We start from the raw sequence: 21,272 nt of genomic DNA, 5'->3' as shown, positions 1-21,272 counted from the left end.
CACTGATGAAAATTAAAATTAAGAATTGTGTACTGAAAGGTTCCAAATTCTTTAAAATTTTCTGTATGTTTTTTAAAAGATAACATTTTCATATTTAATCAAGTAAATCCTAGGTCCTCTTTTAGTCATACTGAAATATTTTATATTTTCTAGGTTTAGTGTGTGTAATGTAAACACAACAATGACACTGCAAGTAACAGACATAAAACTATAATCCATGATGGTGGCCAGTGCCCAATTTCTTTGCTTTGCCACATCAGTTTATATTTGTACAATTACATCCGATGACTACAATTTACATCAGTAAACTTAGTATTTTACAATACAGAATAAAACTAATGATTTTGTAATAGATGAGCCCAAACTTTATTAAGTTCAACAGCAAGAGGATTTAAGATTTCAGTACATTTTTACGATGTCTGTGGTACATTAGGAACAGTTTTTCTGACTGCATAATAATGAATTTACAGTAAAAGCTATTTTTGTCTTAGTTGTCATAATGCCACTAAAACTTCTTGCAATTTGAACTTTTAAATGGCAAATTTAAAAAGTGTAAATTTCTTATGCCTTGTTTTCCTATGGTCTTTCTTTCCCAGGTGCAGATACTGCTGCATTAAACTGGAACATCTCTCTAGTTTTGAGTGTTTATAGCGTAGAAGTGCTTATATAGAAAGGATTTATTCCTCTAGATTTAAACTGTTTTTAAACTGTATTTCTAAAGAGATAAAGTTGTAGTTTTGTGGCAGCAGGTGTGCAATTGATGGCTTTTTCTTTACTTTCTTGGCTTTGTAGGGATAGCATTCTGTTAGCATTCTAATACAACAGTTGGAATTAATTTCTCTTCTCACTCACAGTTTCGATACTCCAGCTGGTCAGATAAATTATTAATGATACTTGGCACTGTGCTGGCAGTTGCTCATGGAAGCAGTCTCCCTATTGCGATGATCATTTTTGGTGATATGACTGATAGTTTTGTTGCTTCTGGAAACAATAATTTTACAGGTAAGAATATATCTGCTGTGACAAGAACAATGGCTCATTTTTAAATAAGAGACAGGAGGAATCACACATCTTGAAAGGAGATACTGATGTCAGAAACCACAGTGCTATACTATGATGCAAATTAGTAGCTCATGTTCATTGTAATAGAAAGTCACTATGGTTGAGATGACATTGCAGTGGAAGTCTCCTATAGGCTGCCTGACCAGGAAGACTGAGCAGATGAGGTCCTCTATAGACAGATTGGAGCAGCCTTGCATTCACAAGCCCGGGTCCTCATGGGGGTCTGCAACCACCCCAATTACTGCTGGAGGAACAACAACACTGGGCATAAGCAATTCAGGAGGTTCCTGGACTGTGTTGATGATAACTTCTTCAAATGTTAGAGGAGCCAGTGAGGAGAGGTGCTACACTGGACCTTTTTCTTTCTAAAAAGGAGGGACTCGTGGGGAATGTGAATCTCAAGGGAAGCCTGGGCTGCAGTGACCATGAAATGGTGGAGTTTCAGGGCAGCAAGGAGGGAGGACAGCTCCCTAACTAGAACTCTCACTAGCTCACTATTTAGAACCTCAGAGATTGGGAGCTCTTCAAGGATCTTGGTAGAGTACCATGGGATAAAGTCTTTGGGGAAAGAGGGGCCAAGAAAGCTGGTTGATATTCAAGGATGACCTCCTCCAAGCTCAGTGATGAATTCCAACAAAGAAGTCAGGCAGAAACACCGGGAGGCCTTTATGGATGAACAAGGAGACAAACTCAGACACAAAAAGCAAGCCTGGAGAGGGTGGAAGCAAGGAAAGGTAGCTTGGAAGAAATACAAAATACCTGTCCAAGCAGCCAGGGATCAGGCTAGGAAAGCTGAAGTCCTGATAGAATTAAATCTGGCCAGGAATGTCAATGGCAACAAGGAAAGCTTCTATAGGTAGGTCAGTGATCAAAGGAAGATAAGAGAAAATGTGGGCCCTCTCCAGAAGGCAATGTAGGACCTGGTTACTTGAGATATGGAATAGGCTGAGGGACTCAATGATTTTTTGCCTCAGTCTTCATTGGAAAATGTTCCAGGCACACTGCCCAAGTCACTGAAGGGAAAGGCAGAGGCTGGGGAATGAAGAACTGCCTGCTGTGGGAGAAGATCAGGTTTGAGAATATCTAAGGTGTCTGGAGGTGCACAAGTCCACGAGACCTGATGAGATGCATCTGTGGGGCCTGAGGGAACTGGTGGAGGAATTTGCTAAGCCACTGTCCATTATATTTGAGATGTCATGGCAGTCTGATGAACTTCCCACTGACTGAAAAAGGGAGAAACATAACCCTCATTTTTAAAAACGGAAAAAGGAAGACCCAAGGAATTCCAGGCCAGTCAACCTCACCTCTGTGCCCAGCAAGATCATAAAGCAGATCCTCTGGAAACTATGCTAAGGGACATGGAATATAAGGAGATGACTGATTATAACCAACATGACAGTTTTAAGGGCAAATAATGCCTGAACAAATTTGATGGCAACAGCTGGGTTACAGATTTGGTGTGTAGGGAAGTGCTTGGACATCATCTGCCTGGTCTTCCTGCAAAGCATTTGACACTGTCCCAGTCAATATCTTTTTCACTAAACTGGAAAGACATGAGTTTGAGGGATCACTTGGTGGATAAGAAATTGGCTGGAGGGTCACACTCAAAGAGTTGTCCAAGTGAAGACCAGTGATGAGTGGGTTCTTCAGGGGTCAGTATTGGGACTGACACTGTTTAACAGCTTTGTCAATGACATGGACAGTGGGATCAAGTGCACTCTCAGCAAGTTTGCCAATGACACCAAGCTGTGCAGTGCAGCTGACATGCTCGAGGGAAGGGATGCATCCAGACAGATCTAGACAGGCTGGAGAGGTGGGTCTCTGATAACCTCCTGAAATTCAACAAGGCCAGGTGAAAGGTCCTGCATGTGGACTGGAGCAATCCCAAGCACAAATAGAGGCTGGGAAAAAAGTGGTTCAAAAGCAATCCTGAGGAGAATGATTTGAAGGTATTTGTTGACAAGAAGCTCAAAGTGAGCCAGCACTGTAGGCTTAACCCAAGAAGTAATATCATGGCTGCATCAAAAGAGTTGTGATTAGAAAATGGAGAGAGGTGATTCTACTCTCTCTGCATCTCTCTGGAGTGCTGTATACAGCTCTGGGACCCCCCAGCATAAGGATACCTGTTGGAGTAAGTCCAAAGGAGGGCCATGAACATGATCAGAGGGCTGAAGCACCACCCTTATGAGAACAGGCTAAGCAAGTTGGTGCTGTTCACCCTGCAGAAGATTCCTGGGAGACCTTATAGCAGCCTTTCAGTACCTGTAATAGGGCTACAAGAGAGTTGGAGAGTGACTTTTTACAACAACAACCTGTAGTAATTGAATGACAGATAATGGCTTTGAACTGAAAGAGGGATTATTTAGATGAGATATCAGGAAGAAATTCCTCACTGTGGGTATGATGAGGGACTGGAACAAGTTTCCCAGAGATGTTGTGGATGCCTGATCCCTGTAAGTGTTCAAGGCCAGCTTGGATGGAGCCCTGAGCAGCCTGATCTAGTGGAAGGCGTCCCTGTTCATAGTAGGGGTGTTAGAACTGGATTGACCCCTTAAGGTCCTGTCCAACCCAAACCATTCTGTTCTTCTATGTTTGTATGCTCAGGAAGACTTTTTTAATCTCAAATTACAGTGGTGTAGTTTTGTAGTCAGTGGCATTATGACTTACCCTGTATTAGAAACATTCATCCATGTACATTAAAATTTCCTCCTTTCTTCCAAATCAACTTGATTCAAAAGGAGATATAGCAGATATACTGAACAGCATGCAGGAAAACTGATTTGTTAAGTTTTGCTCTGTTAAAACTATTTACTCTTCTCTTCCTTTCTAAGGAAATGTTTCAATGAATTTCACTTCAGATATGCTTGACAAGCTGGAAGAAGATATGACAAGGTAATCAAAAATTGATATTTCCTCTTATTTTCTAATGTAGCAACACATTTCTAGTCAAGCCATTCTTCTCCCAAGGATGTTTTCCACACTTTAAACAACATAAAAGCAATGATTTAATAATATGTAATTAAAGATTGGCACAAGGGATTATTTGAGGCCCTGGGAAGATTCTTGAACATTCCCAGCTATTCCAAACAATTTCCCTGTAATCTCTTGCTCTGACCCAACCCGACACATTTCAGAGGTGCTCTGTATCCCAGTGAAATCTACATTGCCATCCTTCTTTCTTCTCTTCCTCTGAATTTATAGAAAGTAATTGATATGATAAAAATTTACATTGATTATCATCTGTTGTTACCTTGAGCTATGGTGATTCACTTGCTAAAACCAGTTGAATTGTCAGATAGTACCTACTTCTTTGCTGCCAAGTTAAGCTAAATCACTCTCTACAAGTACCTGAAGGGAGACTGTAGAAAGATGGGGTTTGGTCTCTTCTCCCAGCTAATAAGCAACAGGACAAAAGGAAGTGGCCTCAGGTTGTGCTAGGGGAGTTTGGGTGTTAGAAAAAATACCTTTGTGGAAAGGGCTGTCAAACGTTGGAACAGGATGACCAGGGAAGCAGCTGAGTGACCATCCCTGGAGGTATTTAAAATATTTGTGGATGTGAGCCTGAGGGACATTTTTTAGTGATGGACTTAGAAGTGCTGAGCTAGTGGTTGGATTAAAATATTTTAAAGGTCTCTACCAACCTAAACAATTCTGTAATTCTGTGAAATAATCTAGACTGTAGAAAATGCATATTAAGTTTATATGCTACCTTAAATCTGGCATTCTAGATCTGGAAACAGCAGAAGACAATAGCCAGTAGGTACTTTGCTACAAAACTCCATAAAGAAAAGATCAAATGAGAAGAAACATAAACTGCTAATAAATATGTTTTGTTAAGAGGCTTTATTAACCATTGTCCGTACACTTGGGTTTACGCAGGATGTCTAAAGCTTGTGTGTTTCTTGTACCATCTCAGTATTTTTCTTCAGGTTAAACTCTGCTCCACATTAGATACTGAAAATTGTCTGATGTACTCCTCAAGGCAATTGTCTTTTTTGAAGAAAAGGAGGAGATAAGGCATTTTCTGTAGTAACTCTTGCTGTTTTTTATTGAAGTGCATTATAATTTTGGGTAACAGTGGATTGTAAACTTATTTAGATTCAGTAGTTAATTTTTGCAATTAAAAACCTATGAATATTTGCACCAAAAAACCCCAAACCAAAACATACCTGAGCAGCTCTTTACTGTTAAATAAATGAACAAGTTAGGAAAAGGCTGTTCCTTAGAAATGAAGAACTTGGATGTAATGAGAATGAATTGACAGGGAATTGGAAATTATGCTTTATAGGAGAGTTTCTTGCTCCTGCAACATTTCTGTCAGTCTCTGACATGAATGTAAGTAATGCCTACAAACCTTCAGTGGAATATACCTGTTCCCAGTGATTTGAAAACAATTTTGAAGGCAGAATTGCAAATAATAATGCAAATAATAATAATGTGTGTGTGTGAGTGAAGTCACCCTAACTTCTACGCTTAGTAAATACTTGATGCCTAGTTGCACAACATTTTCAAAGTCTGTCCTGTGTTTATTCTAAAAGAATTTTAAAATAGTAACTAAAAAACTGCTACATGTGAAATTTTAGAATTTGTTTTGCCCATTATTTAATTGGTGAGTGATCTCTCCCTGTCCTTATCTTGACCTACAAGCTTTGAATTATATTTTTGTCTTCTGAATCTAGTTGGGGAAGGGAAATGGTAGTGTCCTCAGTGGGCACCTGGAATCCAGCCAGGGTCAAACCACCAAAAATTAGCTCTGAAAGTACATGCAAGAATAAAAAGCAGCCCTAGTTCTCTTTAGAAACAAATTGTTTACTAATAAATGTATTACTAACAACACAGGAATAGGTGTTCTTTTCCAAAGTTTCTAGATAGAGCCTTGAGTTGTCGTTTTCATTGGTGTTACGAAGCTCTTTGCACCAACTCCTTGTTTCTCTAGGAACGCCTGCCAGCAGGTCAAATAATGATAGAAACTGTTTGCAAGGACAGAGTTCTCACACAGGTGTGTTCAAGTACTGAACTATACATGTGGACTTAGTTGAGTTTGTTACTCAGTTTGCCTAAACTCCAACTATCTTCCAAAAGAAAAAGAACTATTAGTTTACAATGCAATGTGCATTTACTCCCTGATAAGTTGCAGCAGTGAATTTACAGAATATATTTCATCAGCATGGAATCTCGCAAAGATATAAATCCCTTTGGATATGATTTCTCAGTAAACAAAGTCCAAGCATAAATCAATTCTTTGAAGTTATGTAGCATCATAAAGTAATTGTCTAAAGTAATTACTGCTGAATTTAGAATTGGTGTTCTTGGGTTAAGTTTGAGAGGCTGTTTTTTTGGTTGTGGAGTTTTAATGGAGCTGAATGTGACAGAGGTCAATATTCAATTATCCAGCATTCTGTTAGGCATTAACCTGATTTTATTAAACAGTTTTGATTAAGTGAATTTCATGATGAGTATAGTTTCAAAGTCCCTAACTAAACTGAATGATATTATAGCCACAAGAAAGATTGGAATAAAATTTGAAGGGTTTAATTTATAAAGCCATTCTCTCTTAGAGCAGAGCATTTGCAAACAGATTCCTGCAATTTGATCCTGCCAAGTTTCATGTTAAAATTCTATAAAATCAGTATGCATAACTCTGTAAAAGAGTGAAGGTCACAAGAGTTCAGAAAAGCTTTTTCCTTATAGTTTACTTTTATGTAGATACATTATTCTTATAGTTACAGGTAATATACATCATGAATATTTAATCATTGATTTTGGTTGTGTTTTACAAATGAAATCCATTAAGTAACTTTTTTTTTATTCAGTTCTTGTGTAAGTTCAATTATAAGTGATTCTGATGTCAATTCTTCATCAAATCAAAATTGATTTTATGCTTTATTGAAAAGCTTAAAGCTGTGACTCAGATTTACTTCCAGTTTGAGAAATATTGTTGTTCACATACTCCTGGTTTGGATTTGACACCATGCTCATAGCACAGGGCTGAATTAATGTAAAAATAAAATATCAGTTATGAATAAAAGAGCCAAATAATTTCTGATCTAATGGTATTTGCTTTCAGTAGATGTACATATAGTAATGCTGTATTTGCAAATGAGGAAATATTTACTGCATCATGCATATATTTATTTATTTATTTATTTACAGAGGCATGTTTATGATTTAAATGTGTATATAATATATGTGATTTGGTCTGTCTATGTGTGTTAAAAATACTAGGCAGTTTTTGGACATGACATATTTAAGTGAAAAGGGTATTGTATCAGGAATACAGTTCTAAAAGAATCTTATGAGAAAATACCTACTACTTTTTTAAGAAAAGGTAATTCTGACATTAAGTGCTGTTTATGGAAAACCCAGCAAGTTTTACAGTAAAGTGTAAGTTTTAGTATAAGCATATAAACTCTAAATCAGGTCAAACAGAAAAAGTAAGCATCATGCTAAATTCACACTAGCAAGGTAATTAAACCAATTTTAACCTGATTTCAGAAAATCTTGCCTTTTTTTTTTTTTTTTTTTTTTTTTTTTTTTTTTTTTTTTTTTTTTTTTTTTTTACAGATATGCATACTACTATTCTGGAATAGCAGCTGGTGTTCTTCTTGCTGCTTATATTCAGACTTCGTTCTGGACCTTAGCAGCAGGTCGGCAAATAAAAAAAATTAGAGAAAAATTTTTTCATGCAATTATGAGGCAGGAAATTGGATGGTTTGATGTAAATGATGTGGGAGAACTTAACACTCGTCTTTTAGAGTAAGTATACCTTACTTACACTATACCTTCCCCAATATTATTTTATCTTGTTAAACATGCAGGACTTAGAAATCTTTATTTTTAAATTAAATTATTTCAATGTAAAACAAAGTTTTCAAATTTCCTCATGGAGAGTCTCAGGGACTGAATTTCTAATACTTCTGATACAGGACTGCCATAAAGATGTCAGAAAAGTATTTTTTTTAAGTTCCCTTGAACTCTGAGGTTAACTAAAGCCCACCCTATGGTATTACCCCCATGAAGAGAAAACAGTTCATTTCTGGGCACACTGAGGACTGAAAAAGGTGCCCACTCAGCCCAGCAATGTGAACAGCTTTAACTGCATAAAGTTGCCTACATGAAAGCCTTTATCTTTTATTTCCAAACAGCTCAAACGGATCAAAGATTTGGAATTAAGAAAGTGAGTTTAGTTTTGCACTACAGAAAGAATTTAAACTTTTTCCAACAAAAGCAAGTTTATAGCATTGCAGTTTCACAAGAAATACAAAATTTTCCTTTCCCACACTACATAATGCTTAACCTTGAAGAAAATGGTTATTGGGAGCAGCAGTTGAATAATAAAGATTGTATTCCTCACGTAACAAAACTAGAAACCTTCCTTGTGCTTTCTACGTTTTTTTTCCTCTCTGTATGTAATTTGTTTTTCAGTGATGTCTCCAAGATTAATGATGGAATAGGTGACAAGATTGGATTGCTTGTTCAAGCACTAACAACATTTGTGACAGGATTTGTTGTTGGTCTCATAAGAGGGTGGAAATTAACCCTTGTAATACTAGCAGTTAGTCCTGTCCTGGGACTTTCAGCAGCCCTTTGGGCAAAGGTGAGTTAACATATGTACAATGTTAGGTTATATATTAATGGCAGGTAATGAAATAAATATACAAAACTGTAAGTCTTAGTTTTAGAATGTGTTGCTTAGGGCAATTATAGCTTTAGATAACACTTATGTATATAAGCTCTTAGGTGAACTATGTATCGGTACCCTCTAATTGAAGTCAGACGAGGCTCTGAGCAACCTGGTCTAGTGGAAGGTGTCCCTGCCCATGGCAAGGCAGTTGGAACTAGATACCTTTAAGATCCCTTCCAAGATCATTCTACAGTTCAAAAATTCTATGTAATTTGAATATTATAATTCCCATAGTTTGGGAAGACTTGTTTGATTTGAAGCTGTTTCTACTACTATAGCACATACAGAGAAGGAAGCAAGACGTGTAGAATTCACACCTGTAACTCTTTAACTTACATCTGTATAAGTACTTTTTCTCTTGAAAAGAATAATTGTGCTTCCTGGAAAATAAGAGAATAAATTAGAAAAAAACCTTTGTCTCAGACACAGAGTTTTTTTTTCATAATTGTTAACAGATTTGGTAAGAAATTCTATACAGACCTAGATGAGAGAAAGACCAAATTTCCATGGGACTATAGTGACTTACATTTTTTAAGTCTTCAGATTTTTATGGTATTTTATTTCCCTTATATTTCAAAGATCATGAAAACTTTCACTGTCTGGAGTGGGTATATTGCAGAAAAGGTAGGATTAGAGACATCTGTGCCATGTATGTCAACTGGCTGAGTCTTCACAGACTGTGGCCACATCTTTACAGTCTAAGTTATAGGGCCCTCTTCTAAGGTAGCCAGGGATGAGAACGAGCTAAGGAGGTCTGTGGGGGGAGAACTGCACCAGCTCACTAAGTACTCTTCTTATCTCTTGCACTGGGTGAAAGCAGAGTGGAAAGTCCAGGCCTTAGTTGTTTACAATGTGGAATGTGGAATTATTTGATCGAATTCACAGCATATTTAAGAATTTGGATGTTGGACATTCTGCACTCATGCCTAATATTGTAAAAAGGCTTCATATTGGAAGATACTAAATGTGATAAAAGCCATTATGGGTGCTTGAGCTTATTCTGGTTTCTGTATGTCAAAATATTTGATTCTGTATTAGGTTCTCTCTGCTTTCACTGACAAAGAACAAGCTGCATATGCAAAAGCAGGTGCTGTTGCAGAAGAAGTTCTGGCAGCCATCCGTACTGTAATAGCTTTTGGAGGACAGGAAAAAGAAATTAAAAGGTAGGAGCAATATTTGCTTTCATCAGTAGATCTTAAAATATTCACTTCAAATGGTTTGAGATTTTCTTGGATATTTTCTCTTGAAAGTCTTGTGCTTTCTGTATTTTTTAGTTAATAAGAGATTGTTAGAGACTGTTACAAGGTTTGCTACATGTTGAAACACAATCAGTTATTTTTCTAGAGTTGGTATGTTGTCTCTGCATTAAAAGGTGTGCAAGCTACTTCAAATATCATACTGTGAGAGCTTTAGACAAAAGAAGACCCTGCTCTGTGGAGAGATGATTATATCCTTGGTAATCTAAAGTGATTACTCAGTAGTTGTGAAGGTGCCAATGAACAGTATTTCTATTTCCACTATACTGTAAAATAAAAATCTTGTGATATATTTTAACCTTTTATCTTGAGTGGCTCACAATCAAAGTTCACTGATCTGCAGGTTATTTAAGCAACTTAAATGACAGTCCCTGACCTGCAATGCCCTTTTACTTCTATATACCAAGCTGACTAATGTCATTAGTGATTTTGTCAAATGGCATTTTTAGGGGTTACCTTAGAAAGTCCATGCCTGTCTACACCTTTATACAGTCTTACGGTTAGATATTTTATGTACCTAACTGCTGTACTTTATAAACATTCTTTTTCTAACCCATCCATAGAGTTGTTGTGGTGTCTGCCATGGTACAAGAGTAGGTCTATTTTGAACTTCTATCTTTCTTCCAGATACCATAAAAATTTAGAAGATGCTAAACGGATTGGAATAAGAAAGGCTATTACAGCTAATATTTCTATGGGCGCTGCTTTCTTACTGATATATGCATCATATGCACTGGCATTCTGGTATGGAACTACTTTGATCTTAACTGATGATTACACTATTGGCAAAGTTCTTACAGTAAGTATTAATGAGTAAATTCTCTGTAATAGTGAGAAATAATAAAGAACAAACATTAAAGTGTGTAATGAGAATTATATCCCAAAATTGGCAAAGTAGCATCCCTTCTTAACAAAAAGATTCTCACCACGAAAGCCTACATGTTGTTTCTATAAGATCTCAAAATCTATATGAACCCAAATAAAATATATATGATTTCCAGCTGTTCATATATATTTTCTAATTTTCATAAGATCAGACTGATACAGAAACAGTTAAATCAAAAACTGAAGTACAATACCCTTTCTAGTTGCTATTTGCTTTCCAAGGGCTGAATATATTTTCAGGATGAAGAAACAAATAACTGTTTTTTAGCTGTTGTGCAGTCTAAGTAGGTAGTTTTCTTACTGTATTGCTTGTGTTTTGCATCATGAAAGCTTGGAATCAGTTCTCAGTATTTTTAGAAACTGCAGGGGATAAAAATATACTTGTGACTAGGAAATATATCACCATCTAACTGAAGGCCATAACACTTAAGTCATAACTTAAATTCTTCTCTTGATGTGGAAACCATTCTGATTTTGTATGGATTATGAAATAAACAGGGTATGGGGTAAGAATAACTTGCTAACCATGATGAAGCTTGGCCAGGTGACTGTATGCATATATTTATATATTTTTTTAAACTACCCATTTCATTTATGAATCACTGCAGTTTGTGAAAAATGTCTCTCATATGTGTTTTTGGCTCTTTTGAACCTTTAGTACAGGTTCACTTGTGGAACTTCTCAGTCAAGTTCATGACCTTATGTGTAATTTATTCAGTTCAAAGTATTTGCAATTGCAATTTGTCTGTGTTGTAGCTCACTAAATGATGTTTTATGACATTATTTTCACATTTATCATGTGCAAAATCTATGAATAACCCTTGTTCAAGATGGTGGGTGTGACTGACTTTGCTCTGACTGCTATCTCTGATCTCTGAGCAGTGTGCTTTAATTGCTTTTGTTTTGATATTAACTGAAAGCAATAAACTGTGTTATTATGAGAAAAAATATTTTTTTTTCTCTGCTGCTGTTTCTTGTTTTCTTGCACTTCACTCTTATTGAAGCAGGGGATCCTTTATTACTTTGTGATGAAGAACTTGGGTTTCTATGCCCCTATTTCACTATCTTTTTGAAAGCAGAATGATAGTGTTTTGCATATCACTTGTTGTTCTCTTAGAAGATATGTAATACACTTTCTGGTTTTTGGCCAATGAGTAAATTAGTACAATAAATCCTGAGACATCAAGTTCAATTCTAAATTTTTTGTGATAGATTTTACAGGTCTGAGTCTTTTTTTCACTTTTTCTAAATATATTTGCAAAATTAATGTTGTACAGTACTTCAGTTCTCATCTGAACTGTAAAAAAGCCTGTTTCTTAATGTTTTTTTCTGTTTAAGAGAAAACTTTTCAGTTTTGCTTTAATTCTAGATTCCTTAAACTTCTGTTAACAGACATGGAACCTCCTTACCCAAAAATATCTAATGTAAATAAATAAAGAAATAAAATTCTCTGCTTAAATAAGAATGAATACATGGCTCTGTAAACATTTCTTTCAGGTCTTTTTCTCTGTATTGATTGGAGCTTTCAGTATTGGACAGACTGCTCCAAGCATAGAGGCATTTGCTAGTGCAAGAGGAGCTGCCTATACAGTCTTTAATATAATAGACAATGTGAGTATCTTTGCCCTCATTATAATTTCAAAACTCCTTTTGAAGATAAGAGACCCTGCTTTTTAAAGACAGGAACTAAATTCACACAAAAGCTTAATGGAAAAATTTTAAAAGTATTCTTGCATGAGCATATCATCAATGTAGCAGTGAATGAGCAAAACATCGTGCAATTTAGATATTTCAGAAATCTCACCTAAATTACTTAAGAAACATGTTTAATATTTCTGCAGAAGAATGGTGCACTCAAGGACTTCCTTATGAAAAAAGTATTGGTTTTGGTTTTGTATTTTATTTTGCACAGGAACCTCAAATTGACAGCTATTCAGAGACAGGTTACAAACCAGACCACATAAAAGGGAACTTGGAATTCAAAAATGTTTACTTCAATTATCCATCCAGACCAGATGTTGAGGTACTGTAATTGAAACTTTATATATGTATTACAGTTGAACATATGGACCATGTGTTGAAAAAAAAAATAATAAAAAAGTCACATAAATTCACTTTTGTTGGAAGTTAACAATTTCAGGTTGATTCGCTAATTTATATAAAACTACCTTATCATCACTGTGATTTTAGCTAGGTTTATTTCCGCCTTAGGTAAATATGTTAAGTTTCCTGAATAATTTTTTCTAAAGCTCTAGTTAATGTGGCTGTGCAAAAAAACATGAATATATATTTCTATCAGAATCTAAATTTACAATCCTAACTCAAATGTTTGTGTGTACTATTAATAATGAGATAGTAAGTTTTAAAATAATTGCAGTGCAGCTCTGTTATGTCTGTGTCTGAACCAGAAAAAAATTAAAGCAGGTCCAACAATGACTTGCTGTATATAAAATAGAGGTCAGAATATGTATTTGTCTAGACAGAAAATAAGTTTCCTTTTTAAAGCACTGTCATATATTCAGAATCTTAATGCAGTGATGGTAGACAACATATCAATGATTCCTGAAAATATTTCCATGGAGAGTGTCTTTGCACTACGTAACTATTTCCTTCCTTACCTTGAAGAAAATCACTGACCTTGATAAAGAGACCTTTCTTACTTTTGATAGGCAGAAAGGAAATACACTCAGCTTTTAGCCATGACTTTTCCATAGCTTCCCTGTAGTGCAGGGAATGTATGGTGCATTAAAGAAAAAGATAAGGCAACATAATACAGAAATTTTGCATCATATTTTTTCTATACTATATTTTAGTTATGAGTAGTAATATTATTATTATTATTTCATATTAACCAGTTCATGAGACAGGTAATGAAGTGTATTGTACAATAAATTGATACTGAATCAATTGTGATGTAATTATAAGGAAAATTTAGCTGAAGTAATCAGTTATCCAAAATTTAAACCCTCATGCTTATAAAATATATTTTTACCAGATTCTGCTAGAAATATGAAGGATATTTTGTTCTAGCCTTTCAAATTTACCTTGACATTTCTAAATACTGTTCCAACCTTCTTATGGACAGATACTGAAGGGCTTGAACCTCAAGATTAATTCTGGCCAGACAGTGGCCCTGGTTGGTGGCAGTGGCTGTGGGAAAAGTACAACTGTTCAGCTCATCCAGAGATTTTATGATCCCAAGGAAGGCACGGTAAGACACCTCAAGTGAGGTGACTTCTCTGCATGTCACACACGTTGAAAGCCCAGTTCCAGCCTCACTGCTCTTGTCAATTTTCCAATGACATGGTGAAGTCTCCCCTAAAATGTCACATGCTGCTATGGAGAAAGAGATTCCTTGATCAGAACACGTAGTAAACAACTTTTGTCTGCTCCTTTTTGTTTAGGTTACCATTGATGGGCAGGATATTAGGACCTTAAATGTAAGGTGTCTGCGGGAGGTTATTGGTGTGGTGAATCAGGAGCCCGTGCTCTTTGCCACTACTATTGCAGAAAATATTCGTTATGGCCGTGAGGATGTCACCATGGAGGAGATTGAAAAAGCCACCAAGGAGGCAAATGCTTATGACTTCATCATGAAGCTGCCCAAAGTAAGCAGATCAGCTCCCATGCTGAAATAATTTCTTCTAAATGTTCTTGTGCCAAATAGTTCCTCAGAAGGAGTGCTTGTTAAGATAGGAAGCTATCCCTGGACCTGTGAATGTAAAGAGCTATGCAGAGCTTCCTCATAACTCTTGAGAATAATGTTAATTTTATGTCTTCAGGTGATGATTTGGCTGTCATTTGAAGAACTACTAGAATTCCAGGAACACAAATGATAATGTCAGGTTTATCAAAGTAGGTATCTATTTTTTTAGGGAAAGGAGAAGATGTTATTGGCATTTCTGGCATTACTGACATCTTTAGTGGAAGGACTGTGCCACTGAGTGTTTTCAATACATGTATTTGTCTTGTAGAAGTTTGAAACTGTGGTTGGAGAAAGAGGGGCACAGCTCAGTGGAGGCCAGAAGCAAAGAATAGCAATTGCCCGAGCTCTGGTTCGCAATCCTAAAATTCTTCTGCTTGATGAGGCAACATCAGCTTTGGATACTGAGAGTGAATCAGTCGTGCAGGCAGCACTGGACAAGGTCAGTAGTGTTTTAAAATGAAGCTTCTAAGGAGGAGCCTAATGTTTATTTATTTCCTGGACTTTTGTTGAAAATAGAGACACGGAAAACCACAAAATATAAACTTTGATTTGGCAAATATTCTTTGTACAAAGAATTTTTGAGTTCCTGCAAATATTAGAGGGAAATATTTTAAATTTGAAGATGAATAATATTTTCTGCATTGTTAAGCTTAAACCAACATTTTTTTAGGTGTAAGTACCATCCTCATCCTTTATCTCTCTTAGTGCCATTCATGTTGTTGTCAGTCACCTGTCCTTGTTGATCTTCATGAGGTTCTCCTGGGCCTGCTCCTCAGGCCAGTCAGAGACCTTCTGAATGCCATCCCTCGAGTGAATAAACTGCACTGCTCAGCTTGATGTCACCTGCAAACTTGCTGAGTGTGCACTCAATCCCATTTATCAGTATCAGTGATGAAGATACTGAATTGTAGGGGTCCTGGGGTGGACCTCTTGAGGGACATCACTGAAGATGAACCCCTTCCGGGTTCCAACAGAATTCTACTGCTTGGGATCATTATTTTGATTATTTAAATTAAAATTTCCTTGATCACTTTAAAACACCCTCATAATTAAAATGATGAGCTGTGATGTTTGAAACATTAAGTGTATTATGCTTATAAATATCCAAAGAAAGGTACTTAGTTGAAATACAATTCACATGGAATTGTAGAGAATTTTGTTTTTATTGTAGTCTCTTGAATTAGCAATTACTTAGATCTTAAAACACTGATATCTTTAAAAGTGAGTGTAAAATATTTTCTAATGTTTCTGAGTATAAATTCTCCATGGATTTTAAGGTTTAAGTGGACAAGTACGGGTTAAATATAAAAAATTCTATTTTAAAAACCTCTATCTAAAAAATCTCTAAATCTCTAATAAAAATATCTCTAAAAAATAATTGAAAAAATTTTAGGGTTTGTAACATTCTAAAATTTTATATATTGAGATTTTTATTTAGATATTTTTGATCAAAATTTGATGTATTTATGTGCCACAGTGAAAGATGTTCTCTAATATGAAATTTAAAGCTTTAAATTATATTTCTGTTTTAAGGAACGCACTGAAATATGTTTTTAATTTTTTTTTAAGTTATATTTTTCTGTGAACCATTTTAATGTTTCTTTTAGGTCCTATTCAACTCTGCTATGAAGATGAACAGTTTTTGCATTTACTTATAAATACACTAAATATTGCTATTTTCAGGCAAGGGAAGGGCGCACCACAGTCGTGGTTGCTCATCGACTGTCAACAGTTCGAAATGCAGATTTGATAGCTGTGTTCGAAGGTGGAGTTATCACAGAGCAAGGGAATCATGCTAAATTGCTTGAGAAAAAGGGAATCTACCACAAACTTGTTAACATGCAGGTAACTTTGTCTCTAGCTGTTGCCTCATTTTCTTTTTTTTTTCCCGCAGCCATAGTCATTTTAGCAGAATTATAAGAAATTATTATATGCAGCATATTTTGATAACAGTGAAAAACTCATGTACTTTGAAAGAAGAGTAATAATTTGAGAGAGACCACTAGTTTTGGTACAAGACCTGTTTAAACCCAGAATAGTACATTTTTAATCCTCTAGATATTTAAACTTAAAAGATTCTTCTATGTTTTCCTTTTATGCAGTTAATGTGTAACAGGTAACAACAGTAATTTTCTATTTCATTGCTTGTTCTTAGTCTGATAAAATACAGTAGCTGACACTGGAGGAATAGAACATGTTTGAGCTGTTTAGTTATAATCCTTCATACGGAATTCCTTTCTAAAGAAAAAAAAAGTGTTGAAATAGAAGAAAAAGAAAAATAGTTCAGCTATACCAAGAGCAAAAATATGTTCTTAACTTATATAGACAGAAAAAAAAAAGATTGCAAATTATAATAAACTTTTGAAATGTATTAGTTATTAAAGGAAGACAGGGTTATTTGATACTTACATCCTAATGTCCCAATTTGACCATTAGTTTATAGCAGATTTTCACTGTAGCCTTTGTTTTACTGCATAACCACTATGTCCATTAAAGAAACCGAAACTGCCTTCTCAGTATGTTAGACTGAAGAAGTTAACCACACCAATTGAAATATTTCTTCATAGGAGAATGCATTTGGTTACCTTAGATTCAAAGTAACTTTGTATCCAGGCAAATATGAATATGGGGAAAATGAGGAAATATAAAATGGAAAGAAAATTTTAAAACAATAAAAAAAAAAGAAAATAAAAAATTGAAAGCAAGTAAAAAGACATTTTTATTGGTTGTACAAAAAGCAGTAAGAAATAAAAAAAATTCTGGAAAAAACTAAACACAAGTTGAAGGCAACTTTGAATCCAGTTGCTATCAAATCCCTCAGGGGTGGCTAGTAATTTATTTATTCTCTCAAAGAGATGGGCAAAAGTACCACCAAGGGTAATGCTCTTTTCCAGGATGCTCTAATTTTTCAGCCAGAATCTCCTTGACTTGTTTCATGCTGAACTTCTTTATTCCGTTTAAAGTCTAGAATTACCAAGTGTGTTCTGCAGGAAAGGGTGTTTATCACTTAAAACTTCAAGGTTTTACCACTTCATAAATAAACTGTATATCCCCCAATAACTCATTCTAACAGATCCCAAGAGGAGTGCAAAGGCTCACCCTCAATTTAAAACTTTTTGTTTAATTCATTAAAAAAAAGAGCAGTTACTCTTAGTTTCCTATCTTCCACTTACTTTAATAATTTTCATAAGAGATGCAAAACTCATATATGACTAAAGCTCTGAAGATAGAGCTCTAATAAACATTATACAGATTTTCGTATCTCCTTGAGGTATTATATGTTGTTTTCCCCATATCTCTTTCAACTGTAACAAAGTTACTTTAATTACCTCCTAATTTTGAAAGTTTGAACTAATATATGCATATAATCTTAGCATCAGGTTCTTCCCACTTTTAGGCAATAGAAGCTGAAGTTCCATCATCAGAAAATGATGAGAATGTACGTAGTGTCAAAAGCAATGAATCTGAGCCAGAATCTGAAGAATCCTTAACTAAAGGACTGAGAAGACAATCAACTCGGAGAAGCATGAAAAAACCAGGAGAGCAAAATGACAGTACTGATGAGGAAAAAACTTCACCTGTAAGTATCTTTGCAGAGCTGTTAGTGAGCTTGATTCCTTCAAACAAAGTTTGTTAAATTCATTTTCCTGTTGAGAAAAGATACCAGAAGAAGGAGGCATTTGACAGGGATGAAAAAGACATAAGAATTTTTAAATACTAAATAGCCTGTGACTGATAATATTCATAAAGTGCTTTTTTAGTCTTAACATAAATGATAATAGAAATAAAAGGTTAATTCAAACATATATAACAAAGATAATGAGTTTATTATTGAAAATAAATTTCCTTTAAAAGAAATGTACTTACATGTATTTATATACCTTACCAACATAGCCTATATGGGTTAAACAATCATTTGTGAATAAGAAACAAAATATTCAGCCCAAAATAACAACTCTTAAAACAAAACTTGCAACCCTCCCCAAAATATTGTTGCATTCATATTTTCAGCAATTATCTTGCTGTTATACATTGTTTAATGAACAACTACTTGAATTAATCAAGCCATGGATTACACACAGAAATATGCCCAGAATGGGTAGTTCAGTCATTACTGACCAATACCAAAGTATTCACCAACAAAAATTATATGGATAAACTAATGCAAAAGAACAAGAGCTGTAGCTATAGTGTACAGAGCTTCCTTCCTTGTGTTAGAACAACCAGAAAAAACTACAATCATTTATTCAGGTATTAAAAACTATACATTTTTTCTTCCCCTGAATAGATTCTGGAAGTAGGAAATTGATTATTAATTTCTCCTTTTCTCTGTATTTCTCCAAATAAATTCATGTTTGTCCTAACACAATTCACATTCTTTAGGCTGAAGAGCTACCTCCAGCTTCATTTCTGAAAATTATGAAGTTGAACAAAACTGAATGGCCATACTTTGTAGCTGGAATCTTGTGTGCAATTATCAATGGAGCTTTACAACCTGCATTTGCAATCATATTTTCTGAAATTATAGGGGTAAGTTGGAGTAAAATAAGCAAAAACTATAAGCCCACAAAATTTATTGCTAATAAAATTAGGTTAAAAACAATTACTCCCCAGTGAAGCTGAAGAGTGGATGAAGCACTCTTGCAAAAATCTGAAAAATTATATGACATTTACAAAATTGTAAATGTCATACAATTTCAGTTTGTACAACATGATCATATGTATTTCAGGTTGTATCGAGATGCTAAAAGTCCTACTACAATTTGAAATACGCTTGTTATACATTAAATATTATGTAACATATGGTCAAATTTCATATGAATACAATTGACTACCAAAAAAAAGTCACTGAGAAAGATGAGAGTATTTTAGATTGTTAGTTAATTTTATAAAAAAAATTGTTTCAAATTTTATTTTATAGATTTTTAATGAGACTGACAAGGACATCTTAAGAAAACAGAGCAACTTATATTCACTGCTGTTTTTAGTACTTGGGATCATTTCCTTTTTTACTTTCTTTTTCCAGGTATGTTTTATTATTTTAACCTTATTATAACTGCTCATCATGTTTTAGAAACCAAAAATCAGAAACTGAAATATAATAAAAATTTTCATCTTCATAATACATCTCCAACTCAAACCAGAACCTGTGTTTTTGATTCTGGATGTGTCTCATGCTGAAACTTCTTTGACCTAGAGCTGCTTGCGTTCATGAGTCTTTTGAACCTATTCAGATCTCTTAACTTCAGAAATTCCCATCTTGTTCATCAGTCAGGTTCTCCTCAGCACAAAACTCTGGATTTTCTCACTCTTCTTCCATTCCCAACTAACAGGCAACCTCTCTTGTCCTTACATTCTACCACCCCACTTCTCACCCTCAAGCCTTCCTATTTGAATCTGTTAGTATTTGAAAATCTAATAATCTCCTGCCTTTGTTCTCAATTTTTCTCCTATTGTATTTTAATATAAACATTAATATTATTAATATTTTATATTATCATTAATATATAATTAATACATTATTAATAAAATATTCTATAGTATTTTAATATTTCTCCCATGGGAGTTCCCAAAGACTCCCAGGCCTAGTTTGTCAGGTAACATTCATTACACTGATATTCAGTTCCTCTGGCTGAAATACTAAAGGTTGTACCTGCTACAACTGTCCCACTTAAAAAGAAAAAAAAAGTAGTAATAACATAAAATATTTTCATATATAGTCCGGTTTATAATTTAGGAACATATTGGTATAGTTTTATCTGTTAAATGAGCCCACAGAGTGAAATAATAACATGCTTGGGACAGCAGCATAAACAGTCTCTTGCAGAAACTTGGCTTGTTTATGGAATTGTCTTGTTGCACAAGCGAAAAAGGCCTTGAGTACAGAAGGCTGAGTAGTTCAGGGCTGTGATAGGTTTGATCAGTTTATAAATGTTCAGATAATGTTTTAAATTTGACTGATGCATTTGACTTCAATGAACCCAGGTTACCTTACAAAGTCTTTAATCTAAAACGAATTACCTAAATGCTACTTGTTTAAATCTGACTTAGGTTGACTCAGACAAATGAAGTCAAAGGGCTGATTAGTGACCTTCTCCTTAAAGCATGCTGGTGAAATGAATCTTAGAAATATTGCTATGCTCCTGTATTTTTTTCAGAAATACTATTTGAATGCCTATAGAACCTACTAGAACCTACTAGAATTCATGTATATTAAATCTGGTTTTACATTTGCTTGCTGCAAACAGGACTACAATATTTTTTACTTTGACATTGTAGATGCAATTTATCTAAAATATTTATTGAATAAATACAAACAGTGTAATACTATACTAAGCATTGTACTTTTTCTCAAACAGGGTTTCACATTTGGCAAAGCTGGAGAAATTCTTACAATGAGGCTTCGATTCATGGCATTTAAAGCAATGCTTAGACAGGTAAAGATAATAAATATTTTGATTTCCAGTGTTTTAAAAATAATTGATGGTATTAGTATAAAATAACTGTATTCTACATCACTCTATCACACAGAGAAGATTGTTTAAAGCAGACTAGAAACCAATTTGATTAGTTACGTGTGGTTATGCCAAGTGTCTTTAGAAGGAGAGTCTTAAATCAATACAAGAGCTTTTTATGCTCTCCTTGCAAAGGCTTAGTTTTACAGCCAAGTTACAAGGGC

The 21,272-nt window shown here is 34.9% G+C and overlaps 1 protein-coding gene across 2 annotated transcripts in view; it reads left to right on the top strand.

Moving 5' to 3' along the window:
* The window catches only part of ABCB1 (ATP binding cassette subfamily B member 1), a 48,821-nt gene that overhangs the window by 14,202 nt on the left and 13,347 nt on the right, over positions 1 to 21,272 (top strand). For both annotated transcript variants that reach the window (XM_058831919.1, XM_058831920.1), the window contains exons 7-22: positions 855 to 1,002; positions 3,894 to 3,954; positions 7,627 to 7,818; positions 8,488 to 8,659; positions 9,785 to 9,909; positions 10,630 to 10,801; positions 12,385 to 12,498; positions 12,800 to 12,910; positions 13,973 to 14,098; positions 14,292 to 14,495; positions 14,862 to 15,032; positions 16,277 to 16,438; positions 17,991 to 18,173; positions 18,977 to 19,123; positions 19,515 to 19,619; positions 20,953 to 21,030. In XM_058831919.1, coding sequence (XP_058687902.1) covers positions 855 to 1,002; positions 3,894 to 3,954; positions 7,627 to 7,818; positions 8,488 to 8,659; positions 9,785 to 9,909; positions 10,630 to 10,801; positions 12,385 to 12,498; positions 12,800 to 12,910; positions 13,973 to 14,098; positions 14,292 to 14,495; positions 14,862 to 15,032; positions 16,277 to 16,438; positions 17,991 to 18,173; positions 18,977 to 19,123; positions 19,515 to 19,619; positions 20,953 to 21,030 — 2,271 coding nt within the window. The remainder of the gene's footprint in view (positions 1 to 854; positions 1,003 to 3,893; positions 3,955 to 7,626; positions 7,819 to 8,487; positions 8,660 to 9,784; positions 9,910 to 10,629; positions 10,802 to 12,384; positions 12,499 to 12,799; positions 12,911 to 13,972; positions 14,099 to 14,291; positions 14,496 to 14,861; positions 15,033 to 16,276; positions 16,439 to 17,990; positions 18,174 to 18,976; positions 19,124 to 19,514; positions 19,620 to 20,952; positions 21,031 to 21,272) is intronic.

This window comes from Poecile atricapillus, chromosome 2 (assembly GCF_030490865.1).
Source record: "Poecile atricapillus isolate bPoeAtr1 chromosome 2, bPoeAtr1.hap1, whole genome shotgun sequence".
NCBI lineage: Eukaryota > Metazoa > Chordata > Aves > Passeriformes > Paridae > Poecile > Poecile atricapillus.
Note: the sequence above shows the minus strand (reverse complement) of the source record. Positions and strands in the feature narration are given on the sequence as shown.